At 42.0% G+C, this 22,396-nt stretch overlaps 1 protein-coding gene, 1 non-coding gene and 1 pseudogene across 3 annotated transcripts; all 3 read right to left on the bottom strand.

The window, feature by feature from the left end:
• Positions 1 to 327: 327 nt before the first annotated feature.
• LOC115480707 (immunoglobulin kappa light chain-like) lies at positions 328 to 16,740 on the bottom strand. 2 transcript variants are annotated; one of them, XM_030219558.1, is made up of 4 exons: positions 16,636 to 16,740; positions 16,237 to 16,545; positions 4,170 to 4,244; positions 328 to 894 (listed from the first exon to the last, which is right to left on the bottom strand). In XM_030219558.1, the coding sequence occupies exons 1-4, from the start codon at positions 16,682 to 16,684 to the stop codon at positions 563 to 565; spliced, it is 765 nt and encodes a 254-aa protein (XP_030075418.1). In that variant the 5' UTR covers positions 16,685 to 16,740; the 3' UTR covers positions 328 to 562. The 2 variants fall into 2 exon arrangements, with proteins under 2 accessions (XP_030075418.1, XP_030075416.1); XM_030219556.1 differs by lacking the exons at positions 328 to 894; positions 4,170 to 4,244 and adding exons at positions 12,390 to 12,558; positions 14,455 to 14,630 and having other exon boundaries at positions 16,242 to 16,545.
• A 4,794-nt stretch (positions 16,741 to 21,534) lies between these two features.
• LOC115481254 lies at positions 21,535 to 21,667 on the bottom strand (annotated as a pseudogene).
• A 348-nt stretch (positions 21,668 to 22,015) lies between these two features.
• On the bottom strand, positions 22,016 to 22,175 carry LOC115481253. Its single transcript, XR_003943918.1, has one exon. It is a non-coding gene; the product is annotated as a U1 spliceosomal RNA (small nuclear RNA).
• Positions 22,176 to 22,396: the final 221 nt, after the last annotated feature.

The raw sequence follows: 22,396 nt of genomic DNA, 5'->3' as shown, positions 1-22,396 counted from the left end.
CAGGTCACCCCCTGCAGAAATAATTGTTGAATATTTATGCTAGCGCCAGAAATGCCATGTTCTAGGGGGTGGAACTACCGCCAGCGCCCTCTTTGGGTCGATGGTAGTTCTGGAATGGCGAGTGGTAAGCTCAGTAAAAGGGCCCCTTAATGGCTGTGGTTCTTTAAGGTAGCCTTTAAATTAGTCTCACATACAATTTCAAATATTCTCGTATTAGCACGTTTGAATGATAGACATTTTTCATTAAGAGGGAGAAAGAATTGATTGAGGCCTTTACTGTCAGACCAGAATTTATGGAGGACAGCTCAAGAAATCAGTGGAGACTTCTTCATGATAGAGAAATCATTTAATGTATGGATGCAAAGCATACTACATTGCATAAAGGAACACCTGATAAAGGATTTTTTGCTGATATGTGGTTACGTGAGCATAAGAATCTGAAGCAATGAAAATAGAAAACAAATTCAGTGTTTTACTCAGGAAGGGAAGAGAGTACAGGCAGTTGGAGGGGGGAGGGAGAGGGGAGAACAAGAAGGGTGCCTTCTGCTTGGGAAGCTTTTGTTCATTTAGTACACTCTGACAGCTTCACACTTTTCGAGGTGACAGCCCCAGAGCCCTCCTGCTCGATCAAACAGGCGTACACCTTGTTCTGGTCCAGTGAGGCAACTGGCATTGTCAGGTAGCTGCTGAGACTGAAGGAACTGTCTGAGTCCCGAGAAGGAAGACTGGTCTGAATGCCATTGTTCAAATCAGTGCCGTCCAGCGTCCAGCGTACTTTAACCAGGCCCACTGTGAGGTTTCTGAATTGGCAAGTGAAGGTTCTGTCTTCGTTGGCCACCAGATCCTGGGTTGGTGGAGGGAAGATGTACACAGAAGGCTTGGGAAAGTTATCCACTAGTTAAAAAAGAAAGAAACAAAGCACAGCAAGAAATCATTAACCCATATGTGGGAATTGTATACATACAGCATCTGAAGAAGGAACTGTAAAGAAATAGCTAGTCACTGAGAAAAGGCAGATATAATGAGAACACATTTATTCAGAGCTATGGTGGACTGGTACAGCTAGAAAGCTTAATATTTTAGATAATGCAGAAATAAACAGTGCTTTATGGATAAGCAAAATTTACAGAGAAAGGGAGAATGCAACACATTTAAACAGAAATATGGGAGAGGCATAAGGTTATTTTGTATAGAATTTTGTCAGTAAGGGCCCTTTTTACCAAGCTGCAGCAAAAGGGGGAATGCGCTGGCGTCAGCATATGTTTTTGACGCACGCCGAGGCCCCCTTTTACCGCAGCTGGTAAAAGGGTAATCTTTCTTTTCTGCAGGAAATAGCCATGCAGCAAGTAAAGTACCTGCCCCATAGCCATTTCGGGGGGTGGCAGTAAGGGCTCCCACGCTAACCCAGCAGTAACCGGGTAGCATGTGGCACTGCCCGATTACCGCCGGGCACAACCTGGTGCTACAAAAATAAATATATTTTGTAGCACTGGATATGACAGCTCGCTGTACCACAGGGCTGCTGCAGTAGCCTAGCGGTACTTCCTGTTTAGCGAGCAGTAAGCCCGCATTGTGTTTACCACCACTTTGTAAAAGGGGCCTTAAATTTTCACTTCTGAAAGGTGAAATACCCAGTCTTCTACAAAAAAGGTTTCTCTAGTTTCCAGACAGAAGAACCAGAATTAAACAAGTCACAAAACAGTTACGGCGTGGGGGGTGAGAGGGCTGCAGACAGTTCAATTATAATATTAACTTCTTCTCCAAGAATCTGAAACAATGAAAATAGAAAGCAAATTCAGTGTTTTGCTCAGGAAGGGAAGAGAGTACAGGCGGTTGGAGGCTCTCAGCCTTTGTGTATACAGATGCCAAGGTTGTGAAGGGGTATTTAGAAATTGCATGGCAATCAGCGTGTACAGGGAGAAGAATTAAGAAGAAAATATCCTTTTCCATTCAATTGTTTCAATTGGGCATTGGTTTGTAGGGCTCCCTTTGTGCAACGAGGGCCCTGTTTCATAAAATACTAACAGTAAAATGTCCTGCCAGAACTAATCACTGGCTTCCAGACAAAAGCAGACATTATCTCTCTTCCCCACCCCCACCCCCACCCCTTAGAGACATATTAAAAGAAAGCCAGGACTGGAACAACAGAGCATCTTGTGAAGTTTCTGGGCAACTCTGAATATTTATAGTCACTGCATATATTTTAGTGGGATGATAATGATAGGTTTGATCACTTGTATGCTATGACATTTCTTACCCTAAAATCCACCTTCCTTCCCTCCCTCCCTCCTTCCTTCTTTCTTCATTTAGAAGGAAGTTATCAATGTGGGCTACTATAAAAATGTGTTGGTTTATGTTAACTGCAGTTATTAGTAACTAGGTTTCATTGTATAAAGGGGGGCCTCTGCTAAGTTAGCAACAGTTAGTGGCAAACTAACATTTATTAATATTAGCCTCCATTGATAACTATACCCCTTAGCACCTAATTTTTCTTTCTCTGGATAAATAACTGAATATATATATATATTTGGAATGAATTACATTGAATTGGTATTTAAGAACATGGATATTTAAAAAAGGGGGGGATGGGCTCCTTTTACGAAGTGGCGCTAGGCAATGTCCATATTTTAAATACATTTTCAGTCTTATACAACTCAATGGTGGGGAAGAGCTCCTGAGATCACCAGCTCTCAATGGCATGAGGACATGGAATTTGCATTTCAACACTTGAATTATTCTCTCTGCTGTTGATTGTTCTACAGTATAAGCTATGCTAAGAAATATGGCTGTGTGTGACTTGCTTCTATGATTACCCACCACCTGGAAGTCTTGGTTCCTGGCCAGACTTACCACATGATAAAGATGATGAGAGAGTACTTACCAAGCTTACTGATTATTGTGAAGTGGGGGCACCATCCCGCTAGGTCTTTAATACCCATCCTTGGACATTCTGCCCAGTGCTGCCCTACTTTAACTTGTGTTTCTAAGGGGATTTTAATAGTGCAGAACTGCAGTAGCCATGAAGACCCTGGAGGAAAATGAATTCTCAAGAGGTTGCAATACCTGATATCTACCCAACAAAAGAGTTCTCCAGAGAAGGTACAATTTATAAGCCTTCCAAAAGACATTGGTCCCTTCTTTTGTAGGACAGCTGAAGAAGAGACTTGTTGTGTGAACTTCAAAATCACACCCAACCTCCCCTATGGGTAACTCTTATGTTGGATCAATAAAAGTCACATCAATATCCATCTCAAACACAAAAATAAATATAGCATGGAGCATCAACATCTCATTACGACTGAAGATATGATTTAAACTCCATTTAGTTAAATGCAAAGACTTTAGAAAATATGTTCAGTTAATAGTATTCACTCACTGTATTTGACCTGAGGATGAGTGAAAAGGGAAATGAGCCTGAGATGATGATGATACTGAACAAGCTGAACAATTATTTTTCATCTGTTGTCCCACAGTTTTAAGGTCCATCATTATATTTATTTTTTGTGTTTGAGATGGCTATGTGATGTGGTTTTCTTGTCACTCGAACTGTTGGGTATTTAAATAATGGATCAATTAAGGAAGGACAGCCCACAGAGAATCTAGATTAATGGGACTTTATAAAGCTTTCAACAACTCTTATAAAGGCAAAGGCTTGAGAAGCTCAGATTTTGCACTACTGGTTCTTGTATAACCCTTCATCCTTTGAGAAAGTCTATTTTCAGCATTTAGACACTCCACGGTTTCCACATCTCTTGCACTTTTTGAAGCTACAGTAAAATATCCTTTGAAATTTACCCTGCAACTCCTCCCTCTAATCTGGAATCTGTTAAAATCTCCAGCCCAAAATAAGGAATCTCAGTGGAGGAAGAGCAGGCTGGAAGACACTACTACTACTACACCTAAGAATAAACTTACCAAAATACATAGGGGGTCTTTTACTAAAGCTTAGTTCTCTCCTGAGGGTTAGCAGAAAAATAATTGAGGTGGGTGGGTGGACAAACTGAGGTTCCACCCCCAAGACTTTCTGGATTGAGTTAATTTAACTTCTCTTAGAACATAGCACTAAACATCAAAATGACCCATCACTTCAGAAACATTTTCTAAAACTCTCTGGCTTACACTGAAATTGCAAATAATCAATACATTAGTGTCATTAGATAGGGTCTTACCTGTAACGATCAGTTTACTGCTTTGACTGAAAACCCACACAGCCAGACGTGCCAGTGCCCAACCTGGGCAAGAAACTTAACCTACAGCTCGACTCTTCATAACCAGCAGCCTCCCCATTGAGCCCCAAAGAGAAAGCTCCAGCTTCCAAGAACCTGCCTTACGACAACCCAGATTATTCATTTTATAAGCCTTAGACCATGAATTTTTCAGCTAGTAGAGATAGTAAAGAAAATTGCTGCATTGGGCATCAACACAAGTCTTGAACTGTGCACAACCAATGCCACAGACAGATGATCAATCACTACACTCATCAAGAGCTAATCAAAGAAAATCAAATCTGAATGACTCTCCCAAATCACTCACCCACTCTGAAAAAGAGAAAAGTGATCTTTCTTCAGGGATCTACTTCACATAAATACATTTTGTTCATCTGGGCTCAGTGATGTAGAAATGCAAAGAGAGTCATGCACAGGCATATTAGACTATCTGAAAAAAGCTCTGCTTAAAGCAAAGTTAAAAGGAATTAAGTTCACTTGTAAGTACATTACAATAAATATATTATGAACCAGTTATGAATCCACAACAAGAAACTGGTCCGAGAGGTGTAGGCAATGTCCAAATCTGTAATGAATGTTGAACCTCACTTTCCCTCATGGCCCCTTCTCCCCCCCCCCCACCTCCCCCCCTCCCCCCCACCTCCAGGTGCATCTAAGAATGGAACTCATTCCTGGGTCAGAACTCTTGAGACTAATGACTCTCAATGGCATGAAGACCTAGAATTTGCATTCTAACACTTGAATTATTCCCTCTTCTGTTGATTGTTCTACAGTATAAGCTATGCTAAGAAACATGGCTGTGGGTGACTTGCTCCTATGATTACTGGCCAAATTTGTGGGGAGGAAGGGCTATCATATGATAAAAGATGATGAGAGAATAGTTACTAAGCTTACTGCATAGTGTGAATTGGGGACAACATCCCCCTAGGTCTGTAATACCTATCCATGGACACTATGCTCAGTGCTGTCCTACTTTAACACAAAGGTAAGCTGTCCTTCCTTGTGTTTCCAAAAGGATTTTTTTTAAATAGTGCAGAACTACAGTAGCCATGAAGATCCTGGAGGAAAGTGAATTCTCAGCAGGTTGTGATACCTGATATCTACCCAACAAAAGAGTTCTCCAGAGAGGATACAATACATGAGCCTTCCAAAAGACGTCAGTCCCTTCTTTGTAGGACAGCTAAAGAAGGGACTTGTGTGAACTTAAAAAGCATACCTAACTTCCCCATGGGTAACTCATATGTTGGATCAATAAAAGTCACATCAATATCCATCCCTAACATAAAAATAAATATAGCATGGACCATCAAAATGTGGGACTGCAGCTGAGACTTAATACCTCATTGCGAATGAAGATATGATTTAAACTCCATTTAGTTAAATGGTAAGATTTTAGAAAATATGTTCAGTCAATAGTACTCAATCATTGTATTTGAACTAAGGATGAGAGAAAAGGGAAATGCACCTGGGATGATGATGATACTGAAGTACGTGCTGAACAATAATTTTTCTTATGTTTTCTCATGGTTTGAAGGTCCATCACTATATTTGTTTTTGTGTTTGAGATGGGTATTTTAATGTGGTTTTCATGTCTCTCAAACTGTTTGAACTTTAAATAATGGATCAATAAAAGAAGCATAGCCCATAGAAATTCCAGACTAATGGGACATTTTATAAAGCTGTCAGCACCTCTGACATAGGCAAGGGCTTGGCAAGCTCAGGTTTTCCACTACTGGTTCTTGTATGACCCTTCAGCCTATCAGTGAGCAATTCCCAGCATTTACTGAATCTACGGTTGACACATCTCTTGCACTTATTGAAGCTACAGGAAAATATCCCTTGAAATTTAGCCTGAAACCCCTCCCTCTAATCGGGAATCTTTTAAAAGAAAATCCCACCCAAAATAAAGAATCTGAGTGGAGGAAGAGCAGGCTGGAAGACACCTGAGAATAAACTTTAACAAAATACATTGTTACTGATATGAAAGTGAACAAAATTACTAAAAACCTAGAAATTAAGGTTCTACCCCAAGACTTTCTGGATTAAGTTAATTTAACTTTTCTCAGAATATAGCATTAAACATCAAAATAACCCAATCACTTCAGAAACATTTTCTAAAATTCTCTGGTTTACACTGAAATTGCAAATAATCAATACATTAGTATCATTAGATAGGGTCTTACCTGTAATGATCAGTTTACTGCTTTGACTGAAAACCAACACGGTCAGCCTTGCCAATGCCCACCCTGGACAAGAAACTTAACCTACAGCTTGACCCTTCATAACCAGCAGCCTCCCCATTAAGCCCCAAAGAGAAAACTCCAGCTTTATGACATTCCATATTATTCATTTCATAAGCTTAAAACAATGACCTTTTCAGCTAGTAGAGACAGTAAAGAAAATTGCTGCATTGGACATCAGCACAAGTCTTGAACTGTGCACAAGCAATGCCACAGACACATGCCTAATCACTACACTCACCAAGAGCTAATCAAAGAAAATCAAATCTGATCAACTCTTCCAAATCACTCACCCACTCTGAGAAGGAGAAAAGTGATCTTTCTCCAGGGATCTACCTCACATAAATAAATTTTAGTCACCTGGGCTCAGTGATATAGAAATGCAAAGAGAAGCATGAAGAGGCATATTAGACTATCTGAAAAAGCTCTGCTTAAAGCAAAGTTAAAAGGAATTAAGTTCACTTGTATGTATATTACAATGAATATATTATGAACCAGTTATAAATCCACAATAATAAACTGGTCTGAGAGGTGTAGGCAATGTCCATATCTGTAATGATTGTTGAATTTTGCTTTCATTCATGGTCCCCTCCTCCTCCCCCGCCCCTCCTGCTGGTGCATCTGAGATCCAAGAATGGAACTCATTCCTGGGTCAGAATTCTTGAGACTAATGGCTCTCAATGGCATGAAGACCTAGAATTAGCATTTTAACACTTGAATTATTCTCTCTTCTGTTGATTGTTCTACAGGATAAGCAATGGTATGAAACATGGTTTTGGGTGACTTGCTTCTATGATTACTCACCACCTGGAAGTCTTGGTTCCTGGCCAGATTTGGGAGGGGGAGAGGAGGAAGGGTTACCATATGATGAAATATGATGAGAGAATAGTTACTAAGCTTACTGCATAGTGTGACGTGGGGACAACATCCTCGTAGGTCTATAATAGCCATCCTTGGACACTTTGCTCAGTGCTGTCCTACTTTAACACAAAGGTAAGCTGTCCTTCCTTGTGTTTCTAAAGGGATTTTTGTTTAAGACCCTGGAGGAAAGTGAATTCTCAGCAGGTTGCGATACCTGATATGTCCCCAACAAAAGAGTTCTCCAGAGAAGATACAATACATGAGCCTTCCAAAAGACATCAGTCCTTTCTTTGTAGGACAGCTAAAGAAGGGACTTATGTGAACTTAAAAAGCACACCTAACCTCCCCCATGGGTAACTCATATGTTAGATCAATAAAAGTCACATTAATATCCATCTCAAATACAAACATGAATATAGCATGGACCATCAAAATGTGGGACTGCAACTGAGATTTAATACCTCATTGTGATTGAAGACATGATTTAAACTCCATTTTGGTAAATGGTAAGATTTTAGAAAATATGTTCAGTTAATAGTACTCACTCACTGTATTTGAACTGAGGATGAGTGAACAGGGAAATGCACCTGGGATGATGATGATACTGAGCTACGTGCTGAACAACTATTTTTCTTCTGTTTTCTCATGGTTTGAAGGTTCATCGTCCATCACTATATTTGTTTTTGTGTTTGAGGTGGGTATTTAATGTGGTTTGTCATGTCTCTCAACACCAAATACTTCTTGACATGCTGCTCCTCAAATCCAGTGGATTAGTACATCTGTGATTTCACAAATAATGCTCTAAATAAAAATCCAATAGTGCTCTCCACGCCACACTTCAATGGTCTTCTGGTGTATAAATGAGTTACATACATCCTTTAACGAATTCTCATTTTAGTACATCATAACTTCATCCACTCAGCTGAAACATCCCAGACTCAACACAGTCTGTGTTTCGCTACGATAGTGTAATCAGGAGTCGGGTTCAATTAGTAGATGTACACAATTCATGGAGGCAGGGCGGTTAGAAGCTCCCCCACACATATTTTTAATTCTGACATGCAAATTATAATTGTTCTTTTTTAGAAAGATACAGACTAGCCCCTGACGCAGCCCTTTGTTGGGCGAAACACAGCCTGTGTCGGGCATTTGTCTTATATATGGTATCTTGAATAAAATACTTTTTGATGTTACATTGATCTGCTGGCTCATTCTCCACGTTGGATTTTGCAGATCATTTGCCTTGTTGTTTTATAAACCTAAAGAAGTTACACTAGATTCCCTTTGGTCCTTAATTGTGGATCTTGGCAAGGCATTAAGTCCCCAAATACAAAAATTATCACAAGACTTTGTGTTACTAGAACAAAATACAAAGGCAATGGATTTGAAATTAGGCCTGGTAAAACAACAAACTAAAGAGCATGATGAAGAAATCAAAAGACTACAAAATGTTCAGAAGTTTCAATTAAAGACAACTTTTTTATGAAGAAAGACTGAATCTTTAGAAAACTAATTTAGAAGTAATAATCTACGATTCTTGAACTTTCCAAAACAACTAACGGTAACACTGAGAGAAATGCTGAGGAAATATTTAAAGGAAACTTTGGGAATAGCTGAAGAAGCTTTACCTCCGTTCTCACAGATTTATTATTTACCTCCACATTTGCTTATTTCCGATCTGACGAAGAAGGGCAACTTTCGAAAGCTAATCAAGAAATGTATTAAGTTATGTCCAATAAAAAAGGTATCATCTTATTTTCTTTTCCATGTTTTATTTTGTTTGTTTTCTATTGATAACCTTAAGAGTGGACTAACAAGGCTACCACACCTCTTTATTTACCTCCAAAAGTTCAAGTAGATCATGATAACCAGGATCTAAATCTTTCATCAATTTTGGAATCATCAGATTCTGATTCGATTATTCCATCGACATTAATTGCAACAGTTGCTCTGGCTCCAGATAAAAACTGGATAATGTCATTGTTTTTCAAAAATCAAGGTAAATTATTTATGGGACAAAAAATACAAATTTTTCCGGACCTTGCAAAAGAAACACAAAAAAGACGCCAACAGTTTCTTTTGATGAGACCTGGTGTTCTTCAATTAGGGGCTACCTTTTTTTTGAGGTTTCCCTCTAAATGTGTAGTAAAAATATCAATCGATAAAATACGTCTTCTTTGAACCTGCCCAACTAACAGCTTTCTTAACATCTAAGAAAAAGTAATTTAGGTGGTAAAATATTCTCTTTAGAGTTATTAGAAATGGAACTGGTAAAATAAGGTATCATGCTAGCTATTTCTTGAGAGATGTTTGTAATTGAATTGTTAACTCCATTCTGAAATATCTTGAATCTTTATTGAGGAGCAAATATGGCAAAAAATGTTTCTTTGGACAAATTTATATTGTGCTATAAATATGTGCCTATATTTTCTTTTCTGTACAAGTGTATACTTGGTAAAAATTAATAAACTTATAAATAAAAAAAAATACAGAATATAAGGCCATAAGAAAGAATCAGGCAGACAAAAACTGAAGTGGAAACCACTAAGGAAGTCAGACTCTATACGCAGTGCAGAAAACAAAAATAGAAATACATTTCCTTCTGTACGCCACAAAACATAAAAATAGAAAGACATACTTTTTTCCACAGTTGACACTTTCCAGGTCCTAAAAATTTAAATAAATGTTTTCTTTTCTATCTTTGTTGCCTTGGTGTTTTATATTTCTTACCAAGTTGGGTCCAGTCTCTCTTTTCCATTTTCCTTGTGTGATTCTTCTAAATTCTTTTTTCAGTGTCTCTATTCCATTTATTCTCTCCCTTCTTCTCTTCCCATTGTCTCTTGTCTCTCTCTATTTCTTTTCCCAGCCTATTTTGACTTTCACTCACTCCCTAGTCCTCCCAAGGCCTCATTTAGGACTCTCATGTCTTCATTAGCCCCAGCTCTTGTGACACCTTGGCCATTTTTTTTCTTCCTCTTACCCCCTACCCAGTCTCCTCTTCGAATTTTCTTGATTCTTATCTCCATATTCTCTGTATCCTTGTGAATTTTTAATTCATCACAGCTAAAAAGATGTTCAACAAATGCACTACCAGGAAGTGGATTGTTCAGTCTGATAAAAAGTTTGTTCAAATCAGGCCAGGCCGCAGTATTGCTGATGCCATTTAACTGGGTCTGCAGATATTGATCAAAAGAATCTGTCTGAAACACTTGACTTCCTTATAGCAAAGAATGCTTTATCCTCACTGTTATCATTTTCATCTGCAGTAGTAGTAGTGCTAATTCATCACTTGCATCTTCATGCTGTCCAATTACAGAGAAGGCTTTCATAAGGTTGAAATCATTGTCTTTTGTCCTATTTTTTTGTCTGATGGCAAACTCTGAATATCTTTAAGAACTGATGCAAGAATGCCAAATGTATGGAAACTCTTCAGTCTTATGGCCAGACTATCAATCCAGTGGACCATCACATCAGTGTAAAATTTTCCTTATATGGTGTTTAGCCCTGCCCAGTGCATCCCAGAATGCATTGGTCAGTGCCTGGGCACCACCATTTCGTTCCGGGCAGGCCCGAGGCAGGAGGAGGGAGCCATTGCTCCTGCCCTTCTGCCTCCACCTTGTTATAAGGTATAGGGAGGGGTGGGGTGTGGGTCGGGTGCAGGAGGGAGGGGTGGTGGTATGTGCCTGTGCAGGGGAAGGGGTTTGGTCCACCGGACCACCAGGGAAATTTTTTTAAAAGGTTCTGGGGTCATGGGGTGGGGGGGTCGTGGTCCACTGGACCACCCGGGAAAGTTTAATAAAAGATTTGCGGGGTTGGGGTTGACTGGCGGGGGTTGGGGTCCCCCGCCAGCTGAAGAAATATTTTTAAAGGAGCAGGAGGAAGCGGACCTCGGCGCAAAAGTAAGAAACGACAGCGGGGGAGGGCTGGCGGCGGGAGGGGGGCCAGGGCAAAATCTGCGGGGGCCCAGGCCCCTGTGGCCCCACGCAGATATGCCCCTGCTTTGTGCATCACTGGCTGTTAGCGATTCGCTAAATTTTAGCGAGGCAGCCGTATTTTACGGCTGCCTTTGTGCATAGAGGCCCAAGAATTGGAACCAGCTTTTGCTTCATCTCCACTTCAAAGTGATCAAACCCATTACTGTTCTGTTTGGCTGGAGACCAGTAACCAGTTCAGTAAGCACAGGCAACTCTACTGTTCTCATAGGCTGAATTCCCTGAACACCAGAATTTAAGATGAGATGATCCACTGTTTGTGTGACAATTGCAAAATCCTGTTCCAGGTTCTGCGGTTTCATTTGGTTTACTGAGGAATCATTATTTAGGTCTCTGCCACTTTTACTTTTTATTTTTAACTGCAAGCATCAGAAGTAACTAGGTAAAAGTAGTAAAAATTGTTAAAATTATTACTTCGGTAATAGTAAAAGTAACACATTTTTTCTGCACTTCTTTACAAGTAAAAGTAACAAAACTTTTACTTAAGTACAGTAACTATTTACATTTACTTAGCCACGTAGGTACCTACGCACGCCCGACCTGCACCAATTCGGAGTTACCATCCAGCTACCACATGGCCCGTGAGGTAATTTCATTTTTTACGCGAGCCTGCTACACGCACCAGAAAATATATTTTATTTTCTGGCATGTGCCGAAAATCGGGCAGTAACTCTGACTTGACGGGCATAGGAGATTACTGCATGGTTAATGCGAGAGACTTTACCGCTAAGTCAATGGCTGGCAGTAAGGTCTCAGATTCAAAATGGATGCGCGCCAATTTTTATTTTGCCCCACGTCCATTTTCGGCAACAATTTTAAAAAGGCCTTTTTTACAGGTGCACTGAAAAATGGATCTGCGCGTCCATAATATGCGCCTACACTACCGCAGCCCTAGGAGCGCATTTTTCAGCGCACATTTGAAAAACGACCCATTGGGGCACTATCATACCATTTTGAACATTAGTAAAGAGCCGTGACTGTAACTTCTGCGTTATTTATCAGTGGCTGATATACTGTCCCAGCACTGTTTATAGTGCAAGTGAAATGGGCTGCTGATACTCCTGGCCCATATGTTGGTGCTGTGTTAGAGTGATAGTGAAACAGGAGGAACTGGAATATGTCTCGAGAAATATATACCAAAACCATCCTTCACTCCAACATCACAGTTAAATGTTACACTTTGTCCAACTCTCACAAAGAGAACAGGAGGCGACAACACAGGGGTCTGAGACTGAACATCTGCAAACCAGAATAGAAAAATTATTAAATTACTATTTACACCATTATTATTACACATAATCCAGTTTATAAAGAGTTAATTCCACCCATACATAAAATGCAGAGCAGGACATAGAGTAACAAAGTCTGAAGCAGCCTCATTGTATTGATGATAAGTTGAAATCCTCTGCTCAGTGTGCTGGGGTGGCTAAGAAAACAAATAGAATGTTAGCTAATTATTAGGAAAGGGTTTAAAAACAAAAATGAGGACGTTATAATGCCTTTGTATCGGTCCATGGTGTGACTGCACCTCGAATATTGTGTTCAATTCTGGTCACTGCATCTCAAAAAAGATATAGTGGAATTAGAAAAGGTACAGAGCAGGGTAAGGCTAAAGCGTCTAGGGCTCTTCAGCTTGGAGAAGAGATGGCTGAGGGGAGATATGATAGAGGTCTATAAAATAATGAGTGGAGTGGAACAGGTAGATGTGAATCATTTGTTTACTCTTTCCAAAAATACTAGGACTAGGGGGCATGCAATGAAGCTACAAAGTAGCAAATTTAATACGAATCGGAGAAAATGTTTCTTCAGTCAACATGTAATTAAACTTTGGAATTTGTTGCGAAAGAATGCGGTTAGCTTAGCGGGGTTTAAAAAGGGTCTGGACGGCTTCCTAAAGGAAAAGTCCATAGACCATTATTAAATTGACTTGGGGAAAATCCACTGCTTATTTCTGGGATAAGCAGCATAAAGTATATTGAGCTTTTTTGGGATCTTGCCAGGTACTTGTGACCTGGATTGGCCACTGTTGGAAACAGAATGCTGGGCTTGATGGACCTTCAGTCTGTCCCAGTGTGGCAATACTTGTGTACTTATGTCTCTGGCCCACCCAGGCCCTTCCTGGTCTAAACCATTAGAATAATGACCATAATTTATACATGTATTCGGCCTAAACACTATTCTACAGTCCCCCTCTTAGCTTACATAGCATGTATTTGCGAAGGTTTGGAGAATAGGTGTGACTACCTAACTTGTAGAATAATGCAAGATACACATGTCCTTGCTGCATTTAGGTACCTGTATATGTTAGGTATGATGATACTGTGTTGTATTATTTATTTATTTAGAATTTGCTCACACCTTTTTCAGTAGTAGCTCAATGTGAGTTACATTCAGGTACACTGGATGTTTCCCTGTCCCTGGAGGGCTCACAATCTAAGTTTGTACCTGAGAAAATGGAGGGTTAAGTGACTTGCCCAAGATCACAAAGAGCAGTAGTGGGATTTAAACTGGGCACCACTTGATGCCAAGACCAGTGCTCTAACCACTAGGCCACACCTCCACTTATCAGTATTGTTTTTGTTACATTTGTACCCCGCGCTTTCCCTCTCATGGCAGGCTCAATGCGGCTTACATGGGGCAGTGGAGGGTTAAGTGACTTGCCCAGAGTCACAAGGAGCTGCCTGTGCCTGAAGTGGGAATTGAACTCAGTTCCTCAGGACCAAAGTCCACCACCCTAACCACTAGGCCACTCCTCCACTCTATAATGGAACCGAGATGCCTTGGTTCTGTTATACATTGGAGCTCCTACCGTGTGGCCTTGAATGGAGATACCCAGTTATAGAATAGCCCCTATCCTCTGAATTCTATACGTTGCTAAAAATTGTTTGTGCAAATTTCGGCGCATGCCATTTAATTGAATAATAAGCTAATTAGCACCAAATAATGGCTTAACAAATCCATTATTGGCACTAATTAGATTTAATTAAAATATGCATGCATAAATTTAGGCGTAGAGTCTGCCCCTACATTTTACACACAAGTTCAGAAAAAAGCATGGAAATGGGATGGTCATGGGTGGAATGGGGACGTTCCTAAAATTTATGTGGGCAGTTATAGAATAATGGGAATACACACCTAATTTAGGTGCAAAGTAAAGCCACTGCAGACCGCCTTCTGCCAGAGCTGGGGACAACTTCAAAACAAGCCTTGGAGGGCAAAGAGGTAGAAGAGTTCCACTGGGTCCAGGAAAGGGGAGAAAAAACAGCACCCCACACAGGCTATGTAGAGGTACAGATAGAGTCCCACCAGGCCTGGAAGAATCAGTGAGAAAGAGCTTTTATAATCTCAGCTGTAAGAATATTGCCTTATATTCAGGGTTTCTTATAATTAGACCAATATGACACATCTGTAAACTATCGTGTTATCTTGTTTATGTATAATGTATAGGCATTAATTACCTTCTTGACAACAGCTCATGAGTTTAATAACTTCAGAGGGGGCTGAATAAGAATAAGCACTGTATTTTGGTAATTATAATCTCCCTGTGGTCTTGAGGACTTTTCTGTCACTTGTCCCAGAGTCCTTAGCATTTCTGGTAGGAGTCACCACTGTACTAGAAAACTGTTCTATTGTATCACAGAGATATCAGGGGCAGATGGAATCAGGACTCCTAGACTTTACGCTCACAGCTAAGAAGCTGAGAATCTTCTCACTCTGGAAATATCTACAGTTGCATTTGGGGTGGGATATGGATAAACGCTGGAGAAAGTGACCCAGAATGTGCTCTGGGGGTGGGCTATAGAGCTGTTTTTCTCCCACAGATTTCACTCTGCTATGGATTCTTGATCATTGCAAAAGTAAAGACGGAGAAGCAGCAGAGCACAGCTCTCTCCCTCCATTCTCAGGATTTACAGTTTTTCATGTCTAACACCTGCTCTTTGCCCTTCCTCTTTGTGTTAATATATAGCATAATATGAGTTCTATACTCTAGATTGTCCCAGAACTGAGAACTTAATGTGTAGCTTGATATAAAGAATGTTCAGAGTTATTGATTTTGCTGGAATCAGATACAAATATATATAAAATATATATAAAATTGCAAAGATTTCATGGAGCAGTATCAGATAAACTGGTCTGACCTTCACCCTCCCCCTGGTGACCACTGATACCAGTGATAGCTTGTAACAAAAGCTAGCCAGGTGGATACTAAAAGTCAATCACCATATCTCCAAAGAACAAAAGTCTGCATATTAACAGCAATCAAACAGATGGGATGAAATTCACTCAGAGACTGAAAAGCCCATCTACCTACCTAATCTAACAAAAGAAAGCCCATCTATTCCAGACAATGACTCTTTTAATCCTGTCAAATACCTTCTTAGTACTAGCAGATAGCCAGCCAGGAACTCTTATGATGGCATTAAACTTGTGACCAACTACTCTGCTCCATTTTCAAAAACCAGAAGAGAACCTATCTATCCCTGAGTCTTCATTGGATCAAATACACCCCACCTGACTTCAGCCTATGGTCCAACAAGAAATTATAAAACCCTGGAAACATTCTCAGCTTGCTCTTTGCTCCTCTCTGCTTCTTCCTGATCTGCACCTCTATGGACCTTCACTGAATCCCTGGGCCTTGCTGGACTTCACACACATCCAAGATAAGACTTTCTCCAGGCTCCAGCAACAACTCTGCAAAGACTTCTTTTTCAGTAAGTGCCTCCTTCACCAAAGCCTGCATCAAAGTGAGTTACTATTAATCCAGCCTAATTTATAATTCAGACTTTCTAACAATATTTATCTTGTGGCACATTTCCGTTGTGTAAGATCCCTAAAAATTGCCTTTTTAACAAATAGTGAGAGATCAAGCTGGGTTTTTGTCAGGCGCGTTATCACAGTGGTATCTTTTGGTAATGCCATACCAGTCCAGACAATGATAAAGAGCTGTGTCTGTAACTTCTGCTTTACTTATATGTAGCTGATATGCTGTCCTGGCACTGTTTACAGTGGCAGTGAAATGGGCTGCTGATACTCCCGGTCCATACACTGGTGCCTTATAGGTGTAATAGTGATGCAGGAGGAGCTTTGGAGCCTCTCCTGGGATCTGCTGGAAGAAGGCTGTAGACCATCCATCTTTGAATTCAACATCACAGTTAAATATTGCAGTTTCCCCAAGTTTCACAGAGAGTACAGGAGGAGACAGCACAGGTTTCCGAGACTGAGCATCTGGAAACAAGAACAGACAGAATTGCTAAATTCTTATTTGCATCATTATTACATATAATCCAGTTTATAACCATTTAATGCCACCCATACCTGAAATGCAGAGCAGGACACTGAATAAAACAATCTGAAGCAGCCTCATTGTAAGGATGATGTTCTCCTGCTTCCAGCCCTGATCTGTGTTGTAAAGTGAAGGCAGACACTTGGTAGGAGTCTAAATACCAGCAGCAGGGAGACCCCTAGGGCTGTACATGCAAATATGCAAATAACTATCAGTAATAAGGTCATTCCTTACTGTTACACATACATGCAAATCATTCTCAGTAATGAGACACCCAGAATTGCATAGGCAAATATACAAATCATTATTGGAAATGATAATAATTGAATAACTTACAACAATCAACCTTAGTAATGTGTGCTCCTCAGAATTCACAGAAAATTCACCTGAAGTTTGGAACAAGGGCCAAGGGCCAGAAGTTCCTCTGTGACAGGGCCGGTCAAACCCGGTAAGTGGGGTAAGCGCCGCAGGGGGGCGCCTGCCTTCAAGGGCGCCGCTGCGGCACTGCGCCACCATACCGCACCGCCCTTGGTGCTTTAAATCTTTAATTTACCTCCGTTCCAGCAGCCACATCATTTGAAAGCCCTGCCCCGTCTCTAGCCTTCCCTTCGTGAGTTCATTCCGCAGTCCCGCCTTCTGATGTCATTTCCTCGAGGGCGGGATTGCAGAACGAACTCACGAAGGGAGGGAAGGCTAGAGACAGGGCAAGGCTTTCAAATGACGCGGCTGCTGAAACGGAGGTAAATTAAAGATTTAAAGCACCAAGGGCAGCGGGAGATGGGGGCGATTCAGGCGAAGGAGAATCGCTGGAAAGGGGCAGGGTGGTAAAGAGAGAAAGGAGATACTGGGGGGCGGGGGCGCGCGGGTGCCGGGGGGGGGGGGCACGCGGGCACCAACTCATCGTCTGCAGGGGGCGCCAGAGACCCTAGGACCAGCCCTGCTCTGTGATACCCATGGGGAGATCAATCCCTCCAGTAGTGACTCTTTTGGGAGTTAGCTGGGATCATACTGGCTTTTTCTGTGTTAAACAGCTGGATATATTAATTAGCCTATCTATGGCGAGTAGGAATGGAGGTTGGTTTGGTCATTTGTATTAAACTTTGAGCTACAAATTCAAAAGCACTAGTATATTTAGCAGCAGACAATGCTAGTCAATCTGCCTCATAATCGAAAGTCAAAGGCGTCCAAAAAGTGACTCAAATCGGGAGATGGGCGTCTTTTTCGCATGGGTGCCCAAATCGGTATAATCGAAAGCCGATTTTGGGCGTCTTCAACTGCACTCCGTCGTGGAAACGGCCAAAGTTGACGGGGGCGTGTCGGAGGCATGGTGAAGGCGGGACTGGGGCGTGTTTATCGGCCGAGGAGAGATGAGCGTCCTCGGCCGATAATCGAAAAAAGGTGTTTTTAGCGCAAATTCGGGCCACTTTTTTTTGGACCCTTTTTTTTCACGAACAAGTCCCAAAAAAGTGCCCTAAATGACCAGATGACCACTGGAAGAAATTGGGGATGACCACCCCTGACTCCCCCAGTGGTCACTAACCCCCTCCCACCCAAAAAAAACAACTTTAAAAACTTTTTTTTTCTAGCCTGTATGCCAGTCTAAAATGTCATACCCAGCTCCATCACAGCACTATGCAGGTTCCTGGAGCAGTTGTTAGTGGGTGCAGTGGACTTCAGCCAGGTGGACCCAGGCCCATCCCCCCTACCTGTTACACTTGTGGTGGTAAATGGAAGCGCTCCAAACTGCCCCCAAAACCCACTGTACCCACATCTAGGTGCCCCCCTTCAGCCATAAGTGCTATGGTAATGGTGTAGAGTTGTGGGGAGTGGGTTTTGGGGGGATTTGGGGGGCTCAGCACCCAAGGGAAGGGAGCTATGGACTTCAGAGGTAGTTTGCATTGGTTTTTTTAATTGTTACAAGTGCCCCCTAGGGTGCCCGGTTGGTGTCCTGGCATGTCAGGGGGACCAGTGCACTACGAATCCTGGCCCCTCCCACAACCCAATGCCTTGGATTTGGTCATTTTTCAGCTGGGCGCCTTCGGTTTCCATTATCGCTGAAAAACGAAACTGCCCAGCTCAAATCCGCACAAATCTGATGCATTTGGCTGCACAAACCGTATTATCGGAAAAAAGATGGACGCCCATTTTTTTCGAAAATACGGTTTGTCCCTCCCCTTCACGTGCCCGTTCTCGAAGATAGATGCCCATGGAGATGGGCGTTCGCGTTCGATTATGCCCCTCTGTGTGCCCTATCTGTGAAGTTTCAGCCTCAGTTTCTTATAGTGCCTTTCAATGTAAGCATCCAGTTCATACAATTGCCCTTTATATAGATAGTGTTAGGCGGGAGGGGATGAAATATGGACTGTCCTCCTAAATGCATGGTTAATTGATCATATTCAGCCATTATCCGTAGTGTTAAACAGTTTAAGCTATTCCAAACATGGGCCAACCTATTTTCGATATGACGTCTAAATTCGATTTTGGGCATACATAAGAATAGCCATACTGGGTCAGATCAATGGTCCATCTAGCTCAGTATCCTGCCTCCAGTAGTGGCCAATCCAGGTCACAAATACCCGGCAGAAACCCAATTAGTATCACCATTCCATGCTACCAATCCCGGGGCAAGCAGTGGCTTTCCCCCAAGTCTTTCTCAATAACAGACTATGGACTTTTCCTCCAGGAATTTGTTCATACCTTTTTTAAACCCAGATACAGTATCCACTGTTATTACATCCTCCGGAAAAGAGTTCCAGAGCTTAACTATTCGTTGAGTGAAAAAATATTTCCTCCTGTTTGTTTTACTGGTCAGTATTCAGCCAGCAGTGGTCAGCAGTTTTTAAACACTGACCATCACCAGCTAAGTTAGACCCAGATAGTCAAAGCTGGGCCCTGCCAATATTCAGTCAGAACCCACATTAATGCCTCCGACAGTTTCTCTCCCCACCCAACCCCTAATTCAGATATCCCCTCCTGGACTCCTCCCCCTTCCCATTTTGACCCCCTCCCAAACCCTCCCATAAGATCAGCTCCCCAACCAAGATCACCCCCTCTGGGTCCTACCTACATTCCTGGTGATCCCATGGGGATATCCCGAGCAGGAGAAATCTCAATTTGTTCCTGCCCCTAGTTGCTCCTTGTGCTAAAATGGCTGCTGGCAGAGGCAGTAGCGAGTGGGGATTGTTACTGCCCGGAATATTCTCACTGAACCACCAAGGATGTAGATAGGCCCCAGGGGAGGCATTTTTTTGGGGGGGTGGGGGAGGTGCTGATCTTAGGGAGAGGGTTTGGGAGATAGGTTCTGATCACGGACTGGTGGAATAAGAAGCGGGGGTCTGATCATGGGAGAGGAGGGAGGGGAGCTTATCCAATAACCCCAAATTGTAATGAGCGAGAAGATGCCAGGTGTACTTTAAAAATGACCCGGGTAACCTTGGAGACTTTGGGGATAGTGGTATAGAAAGACATTAAGACAGAACAGGGTGTTTCGGCCTTGGCATATAAATTGGTTTTCTAATCAGATACCTGAAGGTGGCAGATCCTGAAATAGCCTACTAATAGAAATGGTAGTGGTCATCTCCGGGTCAGTTTTGCTCCTACTTTGACATATATTGAGAATACTACAGGGAAGAACGTTTGAGATGACAAAAGGGACATTGATTTGATGAAAGTTAGTGCTGCATTCTATGTGTCAATTAACATGTGCATTTCATTAATATAGACAAAATTTCAATTGGACAAACTGGATGGATCATTTTGGAGATAATTTTCCATTTTTTTTCCTATGATACTGGCAGCATTTTGAAGCCCACAATGCTGTCTAGATCTCTATGGAGCACCACAGGATTCAAATCCAGATTAGAGGCTACAATGAATCATCTAGAGGAGGAGAGAACTATTAGGAGAAGCAGTGAAACATAGAAGGTTGCAGGATGCCAGGACTAAAGGGAGACCTGGGCAGCTGCAGTGCAGACAAATCATTCTGAAGTTTTGGACAGAGGGATTCAAGGGGGAGACTAAACAACAGAGGGTTGGAGGAGATCCAGAAATCAGCTTTGGAAGGTACAGGGGGACTCTGGTTCATGGTGATTGGGGTGTGAGAGAAAGGTCTGCTAAGTACCTGCCCCGCTTCCCAGAATACTGCTTGAATCTTACCCCAGGACTGGACTATGATCATCCACCCAGAAGAAGCCATTGGTCTCATGGTTTCTTGTCTTCTCTGCGTTTCTGAACGTGAAGGATTGGGGAGAGAAAGACAGAGACAGATATAGAGACAAAGAGAGAGAGAGAGAGAATAATAATGACATGAAAAACAAAAGATAAATGTCTGACACCTATATCAGAGGGGTAATAAAAAAGACAGGAGGAGAAAGATGAGTCAAAACTTGTTAAGGACACCCTGGTACTGTATTCTACTACTACTACTACTACTACTATTTAGTATTTCTATAGTGCTATAAAGCGTATGCTGCGCTGCACAAACATAGAAGAAAGACAGTCCCTGCTCAAAGAGCTTACAATCTAGTAGAAAAAAAATAAAGCAAACAAATCAATTAATGTGTAGAGGAAAGAGGAGAGGAGGGTAGGTGGAGGCGAGAGGAAAGAGGAGAGGAGGGTAGGTGGAGGCGAGAGGAAAGAGGAGAGGAGGGTAGCTGGAGGCGAGTGGATACATGTGGTTACGAGTCAAAAGCAATGTTAAAGAGGTGGGCTTTCAATCTAGATTTAAATGGAGATAGTTGTGGGGAGGTCCTTTTTGCCACTTTCTTGATCTCTCATTTTTTCTATACCTACTTCTTGGATCTTTCGCATTAACTTGTTCCCTGTGCTGGAAGCTCAGTAGTAAATAAATACCTGAAGTAAAAACCCACAGAAATTAGGACACTCCTCAGCCCAGAGCTGGAACCTGTCTTTAAACAGAGGTATGAAGGAAGCAGGGGAAAGCGCAAGCACATTCCCCCAGCTTCAGAAATTATGCAGTCGAGTTTCTCACATGTGGGAAAATAGCCTCACCCTGGGAGCACCACTTTCTGGATCATGGACCCATCTCCCTTGCCAGGTAAGTATAAAGAAACGAAAGAAGTGCCAGGGCCCCCGCTGGTAGGACACCCTTGGCTCAGGACACAGGTCCAGCCCGGCCAAAGCACAAGAGAGCGTCTGCGGCAGTCGGTCCCACTGCTGGATGCAGCAGGAGCTGCTTCTACTGCACAGGAAGGAGCAATAGCCTGATGGCGGAATTTCAGGGACCAAGACTTTCTGGCCACCTAAATGCATGCATGCTGGGATGGGATTAATCAAAGAGGGAAAATACCTGGAAAGGAATAAATAAATACCTGAAGTAAAAACCCACAGAAATTAGGACACTCCTCGGCCCAGAGCTGAAATCTGCCTTCAAACAGAGCTAAGAAGGAAAGAGGGGAAAGTGCGAACGCAGTATCCCAATACCAGAAATTAAGCAGTGCAGTTTCCCACATGTAATTGCAGGGGTCAGCACAGCCTGAGTGCAATGGCTGAGCCTCACCCTAGGAGCGCCACCTTCTGGATCATGGACCAATCTCCCCTACCAGGTAAGTATAAAGAAAGAAAAGAACTAAGAGGCAGATGCAGCAACCAAACGTAAAAAAATCTAAATCGTTAAAGTCCCTAACGATTTTAAAATAACGAAAAATGCACCAAAAAAAAAAGTCACACATGCTGAGATCGGTATTGAAACGTACAATGTATCAAAGAATCACAATACACATCGTTAATCGGCCCCCAAATCATGCGCAGAGCAGCCAAGCGTTATGTTAGCTG

This window comes from Microcaecilia unicolor, chromosome 11, assembly GCF_901765095.1.
Source record: "Microcaecilia unicolor chromosome 11, aMicUni1.1, whole genome shotgun sequence".
NCBI lineage: Eukaryota > Metazoa > Chordata > Amphibia > Gymnophiona > Siphonopidae > Microcaecilia > Microcaecilia unicolor.
The sequence above is the reverse complement of the archived record's forward strand: the minus strand, read 5'-3'. Positions and strand labels throughout refer to the sequence as shown.

Excerpts from the sequence above, each read along its gene's own strand:
- LOC115480707 (XM_030219558.1), bottom strand. The coding sequence starts at position 16,684 with ATGAGGCTGCTTCAGATTGTTTTATTCAGTGTCCTGCTCTGCATTTCA. Across the intron at positions 16,546-16,635 it reads TGTCCTGCTCTGCATTTCAG|ATGCTCAGTCTCGGAAACCT; the intron begins GTATGGGTGGCA and ends TCTTGTTTCCAG. Across the intron at positions 4,245-16,236 it reads TCATTGTCTGGACTGGTATG|TTTCTTGCCCAGGTTGGGCA; the intron begins GCATTACCAAAA and ends CTGTAGGTTAAG.